At 39.4% G+C, this 11,143-nt stretch overlaps 1 protein-coding gene across 1 annotated transcript; it reads left to right on the forward strand.

Moving 5' to 3' along the window:
- Nucleotides 1-4,696: 4,696 nt before the first annotated feature.
- Nucleotides 4,697-11,143, forward strand: LOC112262950 (transcription factor HES-4-A-like). The gene is made up of 3 exons (XM_042305127.1): nt 4,697-4,832; nt 7,416-7,600; nt 10,622-11,143. Exons 1-3 carry the CDS (start codon nt 4,697-4,699, stop codon nt 11,141-11,143), a joined length of 843 nt encoding a protein of 280 aa, XP_042161061.1.

Raw genomic sequence — 11,143 nt, forward strand, 5'->3', positions numbered from 1 at the left:
AACAATTCATGTTTGTTTGATTCATTACACTCCGTTGAAATGTGAAATGTATAAATCTTTCTAATTAAACTGGTTTCCAGATATAGTACAATAGCCTACGTATATCTACCTAAACGGCTTTCATATTTCATAACAAAAAAAATCATACCATACCAACTGCCAAAATGTCTCCAAAATGTCAACATTCAAAGGCCTATTTATTTTTCTGCATCAACACGCACACTCATGACACATTGTAGCCTATGGAAGTAAGTGTCAGTGACTTCTAGGCCTTTTAAATTAAGACGACTTGAGACAAAACCAACTCGGTTTAACTTAATGTGTTCTGCTGCTGAGCCTGTCTGACAGATACAACTCAAAAGTTGCCCACTAACTAGGCCTACCTAAGTATTCAAATTGACTGAGTTCAAGAGATGACAAAATTAGGTAGTTTGATGTGCAATTAATTTCAAATTAAAACATTGATAAGAGACTCAAAATAAAATGTAAAAGTTTTTTTTTTAAACTGCTCCGAGGGGACTTTTTCGTCATTAGTCACAGAGGAAACAAATTCATATGCTGCCTTCTCGTGAGTGATTATTAATTGAACTATGTTTACTTGTCAATTTGCTGGTCAGTAATTACTGCTAATGCAATTAATTATTTAAAGTAGTATTAATAATGCAGTAATTAATCATGAATTAGTCATTAATGCCAGTTGTTACTATTAATATGTACTGATGGAAATTATGTCACCGTTAGTGCTCAACAGATACAGTAGACTGGTTGCGCAAAAAAATACGCTCGCTTATCCTACACGTGGTTTCCTGTAGTTCCCTACTTAAAAGTGATGCACATAATACAATATAATTAAGAGTCCTATTCTCTACCATTATCTCCTAGTGCACTTCCCCTGATGGATTAAAGGAATGAACTGGTGCAAAAAATATGGAGGACCACCAGTCCCATACATGTCAATCCATGAGAACAAGTCAAACCTTTGGGGGAAATGGTAAGACCTTCTTTATGTGAAGTACCATAATGATGCTTTGGACCTTTTTGCAGTGTATACGTTTTCGTGGAAGTACATTAAAATAATCAGAAGATGTACTTCTGAATCTTGTGAGTTTCAATATGCTGGTAAATGAAACCAGTAAAATTCAGTATTCATTTCAGACACTAATCACCAGTGGTGGAAAAAGTACCCAATTGTCATACTTGAGTAAAAGTAAATATACCTTCATAGAAAATGACTCAAGTAAATGTGAAAGTCACCAAGTAAAATCCTACTTGAGTAAAAGTCTAAAAGTATTTGGTTTTAAATATACTTAAGTATCAAACGTAAATGAAATTGCTAAAATATACTTAAGTATAAAAAGTAAAAGTATAAATCATTTCAAATTCCTTATATAAAGAAAACCAGAAGGCATCATTTTCGAATAAAAAAATAAATTACAATTATGGACAGCTAGGAGCATGCTCCTACACTCAGACATAATTTACAAACAAAGCATGTCTTTAGTGAGTCTGCCAGATCTGAGGCAGTAGGGATGACCAGGGATGTTCTCTTGATACATGTGTGAACTAGGCAATTTTCCTGTCCTGTTAAGCATTCAACATTTAACGAGTACTTTTGGGTGTTCTGGAAAATGTATGGAGTAAAAAGTACATACTTTTCTTTAGGAATGTACTGAAGTAAAAGTAAAAGTTGTTAAAATAAATAGTAAATTACAGATACCCCCCAAAAACGACTTAAGTAGTACTTTCAAGTATTTTTTACTTAAGTACTTTAGACGATTGCAAATCAAAGATAAGAGGAATAGACAAAGAAAAGTATGTTGGATTTTGTCTGCAGTTTAATTAGCTGACAAAGTTAGACAACAATATTAACAAGAATATAAATCCTCTTTGGATAAGATAAAGATCAAATAAACATTTACCTTATGTATTTTTCATGCACAACAATGCACTGTTCCTTTACAGAAATAAAGGTATGCATGTTAATTTATTTTCTACCGTTATTTGAGGCAGCGTTTCACCTTGAACCAGATCTCAGGGTATTTAGTTAATAATTTCACAGAAAGAGTAAGGCAGTACACTTCTTCTTATATAAATACATACAATGCATTTCAAATGATTCTGCAACTTTACATTTCATGTAAATCAACAGAATAGGTTCCAGACCAATCTCTAACAGTCTGGTCCAAATGGGACAACCAGCCAATCACCATGGTGGGAATATTTTCCCAATGTAGATATGGCGCTCTGATATATCCAAGCTGAATTTGCACATGAACAGTATATTGTGCTCTGTTCATCATCGGCTCAGTTCATGCCCGCTCCACAGGTTTGTATCTCACGCTGCAGTGATCATTTTGTCTCAGACCCTAGTCTCAGACCAATATGTAACCCCTGACCTATAATCTCCCCATCCATGCATCTCTCTAAGTTCATTGTTCGAAGCAGAGTGGTACAATGTCCTCTGGAGTGGGAAAGAGATGCAGCATGTCCCTGGAACATTTGGAATAACTGGTGGGTGACAGCAAGGTCTTCTTCTGAGTGAAAAAAGACACAGTCTTCGCCAAAATAGGAGATATAGGAGATGTAGGGATCCTATTCTGGAGATGTTCTATAATAGCTATCTTCAGTTTCTCCACACCACTGCTGCACTTCCTCTCCAACAGAGAGAGTTTACACCTGAAAAACAAGACAGTCATGAACACCTCTTCTCTCACACACCGTTTCTATTCATTTTAATACCTCATGACCTAAAGTATTTCAGTGTAATTTAACCTGATCTTAACTAATATGCTGATCCTTCACGTTCATGATGTCCTGAAGAGCGATGTCCATGTAAGCTGGCATTTTCAAATATTGGTCTTGAGTTAGCAACTCGTCAATAAAGTAGAGAAAGTAGAGGTCTTGGTAGGTCTTGCCCGAGAGTTTGTGTTGTTGTAGCTCCTCTGCTGTGTAGTGTTGCTGCGGGTCTTGGGCCAGCTGATGCTCAGTGAGTCGTTGTTAGTGAGCTCTGCATCTCCACTCTCTATTTATGTGCCTACTTCTACACTGTCTCACACTATGCAGCCAATCAGATGGTGGGACAATATTCAGTGGGAATAATAGCTGATTCCTCACAGGACAGGTGGGATGTTGTTCTTTATGCCAAAGAGGTCGGCCACGTTAGTCACTGGGAAAGTGTCTGTGCCCATGTGTAATCAGAAATATCATTTTCTCATGTTGAGTAGTGATATAAATCATCATATTGCAAATATAACAAATATGTTAGGATCACAAGTCTTTCTGTTCATTGCAACACATAGACACATATCAAACAAAACACAACACATGTTTTTATTTATAATATGGCCATTTTACGGGAGAAAAGTTATGATAAAGACAGTGTGCAGCACATAGGTGCTTGGATTACCTGTCTTTAGACTGATAGCCAACCATTAAGTCAAAATCATGACTTTAACCAAGATGCACAGACATACTTCAGTCCAATATTTTGCTACGTGAAGGTTTTGACTACGTAAATAGGCAAAATTATTCCAATATCCTAATGTGTCAATTATATCAAATTTGAACATTTATATATGATAAATTGAAATACATATTAATCAGCAAGATTGTTTGTTTGGTATTAAAGAAAAAAACACGTTTTGAAAATGTTGTATTTGTACAAATAGAAATGACTGATCTGTTTGTATTTGGAAGAGTCTCTTTCTGAAGTGAATTATAACTGATCCAGATGGTTTGCCCTGTAAGCCACTCTGTGTCCCTGCATGGGAACAGCCAGTGTGTCTTTGTGAGAGCAGACACACTTCTACAGTGTCTCAGGGCTAGCAGGCTGCAAACAGAAGTCAGAGAAGCCGTGTGTCCCTGTGGCTCCCAGCTCCAGAGAGAGGAGAGCGTGTGACTGGGGCATACTCAGCGTTGTGCAGAGAGGCAGCTGTGCTTTGGAGCTCACAGGACGGAAGTGTGCTGCCTGGGGCTTCTGGGAAACCTGAGTTCTGAATGGTCTCCAATCTGATCAGTACAATGTCACTGCGTCAAACATCTTTCAGTGAAAGCTACAATATTATGAGTACCAGTATTTTATAATGTGGTGTTTTAATTATTTTTTTTGTAAGTTGTGATGCTGAGCGTGTGCTCTGTCAGTGTCATTGATCCCAACATCAGGCAGCAGATCTGGGGGTCACCACTCTGTGAGTCACTCTCCATCACCGTCCACCCCTCCACCTGTTCCCCTGAGATGTGACCATTGTCCCCCAGTAATAAGAACACTGAGCATGTGGAAGCTCCACATTTCTCATTGTCTTCCCAAGCTCACCCATTGGCTACAGACTGTGAGAATCTCAAACAAGCCCAAAACCCAAACATTCATATGCAGATTTGGGACTATATACAGGAGAGATGAAGCCAGTTGAAATCAGATTATCTCTACACAAAGACCTCTACAACACAGAGATCCAGCCACGACACCTTAAATCACTTCAGCAATGATCTACTCTAAGGAGCACGTGACTCTGACCAACAAGGTAAATTGAGATTCAAATTCAAGGAATTTAATTTTATTAGATTTTTAAAAATGTGTTTCATTAATGTCATATACCAGAATAAGGTTATTAATGACCCTCCTTCTCTTCTTGTAGCTAAGAAAGCCTGTGGTGGAGAAGTTGTGCAGAGATCGTATCAACAGCAGCATTGAGCACCTATGCACTTCCTGTCCAAGGATGAGGTGAAGGCACAGTCCCAGAGAAGACTGCTGAGCCACTTCCAGAGCCTGCAGCCATCCTCTAATAAGAACCAGAGGGAGAGTGACCTGCCACAGCTGAGCTCCCTAGCCCAGCGTAGCATCATGTGCATCAGCATGATTACTACCTCTGAGGGTTTAGAGCTTGAGGTAGTCACCTCAGACAAGTACTTGGGAGTATGGCTAGACAGTACACTGTCCTTCTCTCAGGACATATCAAAGCTGCAGGCTAAAGTTAAATCTAGACTTGGTCTCCTCTATCGTAATTGCTCCTCTTTCACCCCAGCTGCCAAACTTAATCTGATTCAGATGACCATCCTACCCATGCTAGATTACGAATACATAATTTATAGATCAGCAGGTAAGGGTGCTCTCGAGCGGTTGGATGTTCTTTACCATTCGCCCATCAGATTTGCCGCCAATGCTCCTTATAGGACACATCACTGCACTCTATACTCCTCTGTAAACTGGTCATCTCTGTATACACGTCACAAGACCCAAAGGTTGATGCTTATTTATAAAACCCTCTTAGGCCTCACTCCCCCTATTTGAGATGTCTATCTACTGCATCCCTCATCCTCCACATACAACACCCGTTCTGCCAGTCACATTCTGTTAAAGGTCCCCAAAGCACACACATCCCTGAGTCACTCGTTTTTTCAGTTCGCTGCAGCTAGTGACTAGAACGAGCTGCAAAAAACACTCAAACTGGACAGTTTTATCTCCATCTCTTCATTCTTAGACTTCATTCATGGACACTCTTACTGACAGTTGTGGCTGCTTTGCCTGATGTATTGTTGTCTCTACCTTCTTGCCCTTTGTGCTGTTGTCTGTGCCCAATAATGTTTGTATCATGTTTTGTGCTGCTACCATGTTGTGTTGCTACCATGTTGTGTTGCTACCATATTGTCACTCTGGGATTAGCAATATTTGATCTATTTTAAGATCATACCTTGGTTGTGAAATGCCATCCCTATTATAATTATGTGTATACTTCATATGAAAGGAAACTGTTCTGTCTTATTGTAAAACCTATTGTTTATTTTAAACAATATGTTGTCTTTTATCAAGACAGTAATTGTGTATTATATAGCCTACTACTCTCTTAGAGATATGTCCAAGTTCTTGTTGTGATGTTTAATCACTATTTCTATTGAAATATTTAACTTAAATTAAGGCTTTCAATGATGTCAATCTGAATAAATACACAAATTATAAAATGAAATTTCTCATTTGTTACTCTATTCTACTCTTGACAAAGACAGTCTTCCATCACAGTTACTTTTACTGATTTGTGAAATTCCACATGTAGAACCAAAAAAGCCTACTAAGCCTACTACCCATTACTGTAAACAAGGATATTGAATACAACACTGAATACAAATTCATTTGTACGTCTCTTGGTGCTTCATTCAAAATCTACCACGTAAGATAAAAGTTAAGAGACATTTTTATCGACACAGAATTGTATGATATTCATTGTTTTAGTTGACATGTGAAATTGACTATAGAGAGATAATTAATCATAAATGCAAATTCCCCAGGAAGCATGACAGATTTTTTTTACTGATGCACCTGTTTTATTTAAATGTATTATTTTTTGGGATAATCAAAATGTATTACAATTGCATATGTGTTTGTTTAGTTTGGTTATCAGTTGGACCCAAACCACTGCTGTCATCTTAGTTCTCTGAAAATGTAGGGCATCTATGCCACTCAAACTCAAAAGCTAATGTTATGTGTAATAAGACACACTTCTATTGTTCCTCCATTGAATGCACTGAATGGAGAAAGTGTGGGAAACCCAGGAAAACTCACTCACAGAGCTCCTTTGGGACAATAGACTGAGACTTTCCAAGGTTAGAGGGGGAAACTGGGTCTCTATAGGGAAATCATTGGATATATTGCTAATGATCCCATAAATGTTCAGTATTTGGGTCTTGGGTATAGGCAGAAGACACCTACAATAAGGCCTAAGTACATAAGTAATGGCATAAAGCCATTTGTATGTGGGACATGGTTGAAATGTGCAATTTTGTTTCTGTACAGTACACAAACACACACTCAACTTGAATTGATTCTCTGTAACAGTGAGTCTGTTTCCTATGATCAATATTTAAATAATGAGCTTTACCCCCAGGGGCTCGACGGGAACTGTTTGTTTAAAGCCTCCTTACGTTTATCACCACCCTGATTAACAAGTCCCTCCTGACCATAGAGGTGCCATCGATCTTCAAAACAGCTGCTGTCACCCCTTTACTGAAGAAAACCAACCTCAACCAGGACATCCTATCCAACTACAGGCCCATCTCCAACCTCCCCTTCCAAATCCTCAGAGATTATAACATCAACTGCTAGGCTACCAATACCCAGGTCTACATTAACACCAAACCTGACACAATCTCTGCCTTAGCAAAACTCAGCAACTGCCTAGAGGGCGTCAGAAAGAGAACTTCCTCCAGTTGAACAGTAGCAAGTCTGAGGCTATGCTTATTAGGACACCCAAGCAGGTCACCAGTGTTGGAAACATCTGCCCTACAATCAATGGCCAGGCCATCCACTTGTCCTCTGTCATCTCCAACCTAGGAGTCTAGTTTGATCCTTCTCTGTCCTTCGATGCCCACATAAAACAAATATGTAAAACATAATTCCTGGGTTATACCATCACTCTCCCAGCCAGATGCAGAAAAACTCATCCACGCCTTCATCTTCTCTCGGATCGACTACAGCAATGTACCATTTGGGGACCTCCTAGCCAAATTATTACAGAGGCGCCAACTTATCCAGAACAGTGCTGCCAGGGTCCTGACCAGGACCAAGAAGTCAGACCACATCACACCTATCCTGGCCTCCACTGGCTACCGGGCAACTACAGGATCGACTTCAAAATTCCCATGCTTTTATTTAAGGCCCTGAATGGATTGAGCCGCACCTACAACAGTGACCTCATCTCAATCAGTGAGCCAACTTGCAGTCTCCGGTCGAGCCACTTCCTACTGCTTCAAGTCACAACTCCGAACTGTAGAGGACAGAGTCTTCTGCTCCCTTGCCCCTCACCTATGGAATGCTCTCCCTGACTATCTGAGAGCCGCTCTATCACTCAGAACTTTTAAAACCTACTTCTACAGACTGGGCCTAGGACTATGAAAAAGACAATCTAAAATATATTTAGCAACTAGCCCACTTTTGCTATTTTACCTGCCTTGATTCTAAATATGTTGTTTATATTGTATATATAGTGAACAATAATATTAACGCAACATGCAACAATTTTAAAGATGTTACTGAGTTACAACATCCTGATCAACATCTTGATCAATTCCTATAAGGAAATCAGTCAATTGGAATAAATCAATTAAGCTCTAATCTATGGATTTCACATGACTGAGAATACAGATATGCATCTGTTGGTCACAGATACCTTTAAAAAAAGGTAGGGGTGTGGATCAGAAACCAGTCCCTATCTGGTGTGCAACGTGACACATCTCCATCACATAGAGTTGATCAGGATGTTGATTGTGGCCTGTGGAATGTTGTCCCACTCCTCTTCGATGGCTGTGCGAAGTTACTGAATATTGTCGGGAGCTGGAACATGATGTCATACACATCGAACACGTACACGCATCACAAACATGCTCAATAGGTCTGGTGAGTATGCAGTATGCAGGCCATGAAAAGAGCTGGTACATTTTCAGCTTCTAGGAATTGTGTACAGATCCTTGTAACATGGGGTAGTGCATTATAATGCTGAAACATGAGGTGATCGCGGAGGATGAATGGCACGACAATAGGGCTCAGGATCTCATCACGTTATCTCTGTGCATTCAATTTGACATTGATAAAATGTGATTGTGTTCATTGTCCATTTGGACACACCTACTCATTCCAGGGTCTTTATTTATTTTTACTATTGTCTACATTGTAGAATAATAGTGAAGATCAAAACTATGAAATAACACATATGGAATCATGTAGTAACCAAAAAAGTGTTAAACAAATCTAAATGTATTTTATTTTTGAGATTCTTCAAAGCAGGCACCATTTGCCTTTGTTTAACACTTTCTTGGTTATTACATGATTCCATATGTGTTATTTCATAGTTTTAATGTCTTCACTACTATTATACAATGTAGAAAATAGTACAAATAAAGAAAGACCCCTGAATGAGTAGGTGTTCTAAAACGTTTGACCTGTAGTGTGGGTCAAGGACTAGTTAAAGTGTATATTTACCTGGATTTTTTCCTTATTGTAGGCTACAACTTTAACCAGTTTTAGTCTTGAAATCTTTGGTTGTTTACTACACTACCTATTCTGTTTAGCACATGTCCTGACATCCTTAAAGAACTATGCTGAATGGGTGTAGACAAAGAGGAGCTCTCCAGTAGGGGTACCAAAACATTCAAGGAACATTTTCTCAAAAGTGGGGTTACAAGTTTATCAACTTCCAAAGCAGAGTTGCTTTCCCATTGTTCCTCAACTGTAGTGTATGAGATGCCATTTTCTAGCTCTGAGTCTCGACTTTTATCCAATGTAAAAAACTACATTTCAAATGTTCCTTCATAGGACCAAATCCAGGTGGTTAGTCACATTTATGAATGTGTTATTCAATGCTATGGGATATAGGTGTTACAACCAAATGCAATATTTTATCAAATATTTTGTAAATCTTTTTTTAGGGTACCTAGAGGTCCTAGAATTCAAAATGAAATAGCTAAATGATCCATGGTATGACCATCTTAAAACAATTCCATATGTTAGCATAGTCCCCTCAGACTATGTTTCCCTCCAGAATCTAGATGGTCTGTGACGTCAGGCTCTGTCTATACAGTACAACACAGAGCCAATAGCTGTCACTAATTGTCCACTGAGCAGGTTTTGTAGTGCATTGATCACAGCACACAGGAGTCAGTGTGGGAAACTCAGATCAGCTCTCTACTCATACTGACCAGTAGCTCCAAGACAGAGGACACATCTGCTGCTTCTGGACTCCCAATACAGGAAATGTATTCCCTCCCAAAAACGTTATATCCTACTTTGACCTAATATTGTCTAATTGTTTTATTTTTTGGGTTTAAAAGAGGTGAAATACTGAAATCACAAGGAATTACCAAATGGATATTGTTTAGAAATAAAGTAAAATAATGCAAATCATTCATCAAATCAGATTAACAGGTCATAGTTCAAAGTCATTTGAAGTGCCTAAACTTGACCAAAACTGCACTGCATCAAGGAAATTGTAGGCTGTTCTAAAAAATTGAACAATCAAAAGGATTTGGGTAGCACCAAGAGTTTTAATGTACAGGATTTGTGTCAGTCGCTAGGATTTGTGTCCGAGTCATTATTTTATAATGTGGTGTTTTAATGAATTTTTGTCAATTGTGATGATGAGCATGTGCACTGTCTGTGTCATTGATCCCAACATCAGGCAGCAGATCTGGGAGTCACCACTTTCCCAGATTCACACAGCGCTCTGTGAGTGACTCTCCATCACCCCCCACCTGTTCCCCTGAGATGTGACCATTGTCCCCCAGCAATAAGAACACTGAGCATGTGGAAGCTCCACATTCCTCGTTGTCCTCCCAAGCTCACCCATTGGCTACAGTCTGTGAGATTCTCCTACAAGCCCAAGACACACACATTCATATGCAGATTTGGGAGTATATATAGGAGATGAAGCCACAGAGGCCTCTACAGCACAGACATCCAGCCATGGCACCTACAATAACTTCAGCTATGATCCTCTGAGGAGCACCTGACTCTGACCAATAAGGTAAATTGAAGATTCAAATTCAAGGAAATTAATTTAATTTGATTGATTGTTTGTGTTTAAATAATGTCATATTCAAGAATAAGGTTATTAACTTGCCTCTTCTCTTCTTGCAGTGAAGAAAGCCATTGGTGGAGAAGCATAGATCGTATCAACAGCAGCCTTTCCTGGGTCCAGAGATCCTCAATCAGCAGCCCGACTCCAAGCTAGAGAAAGCAACCATCCTGGAGATGACAGTTTGCTTCCTGAAACGACAGCAACAGTACCAGCCAGTGAGCTCCTCCTCCTGTTCAGCACCTGTCAATCAGGGTTACTCCAGATGTGTCCAAGAGATTGTGCACTTCCTGTCCAAGGATGAGGTGAAGACACAGTCCCAGAGAAGACTGCTGAGCCACTTCCAGAGCCTGCAGCCATCCTCTGATAAGAACAGAATGGAAAGTGACTTGCCTCAGCTCAGCTCACCAACGCAGCACAGCATGAGCAAAGTCCAATCAACAGCGCCCTCTGGAGGCCCTGGTAGAGTCCTACAGAATGGAGTTCAACTCGCAGACAATCACAATGGACCATGTTGGTCTAAAATGTATGTCATGGACAGTAGTGAGAATGGGAAGATATATTCCTCATATTCTGTTTATGCATGA

This window comes from Oncorhynchus tshawytscha, linkage group LG02 (genome assembly GCF_018296145.1).
Source record: "Oncorhynchus tshawytscha isolate Ot180627B linkage group LG02, Otsh_v2.0, whole genome shotgun sequence".
NCBI classification, from domain to species: Eukaryota; Metazoa; Chordata; class Actinopteri; order Salmoniformes; family Salmonidae; genus Oncorhynchus; species Oncorhynchus tshawytscha.

Coding starts and splice junctions, on each gene's coding strand:
- LOC112262950 (XM_042305127.1), top strand. CDS start 4,697: ATGCACTTCCTGTCCAAGGATGAGGTGAAGGCACAGTCCCAGAGAAGA. Junction 4,833..7,415: donor GCTGAGCTCCCTAGCCCAGC/GTAGCATCATGT, acceptor TCTCCCAGCCAG/ATGCAGAAAAACTCATCCAC. Junction 7,601..10,621: donor TGGCCTCCACTGGCTACCGG/GCAACTACAGGA, acceptor TTCTTGCAGTGA/AGAAAGCCATTGGTGGAGAA.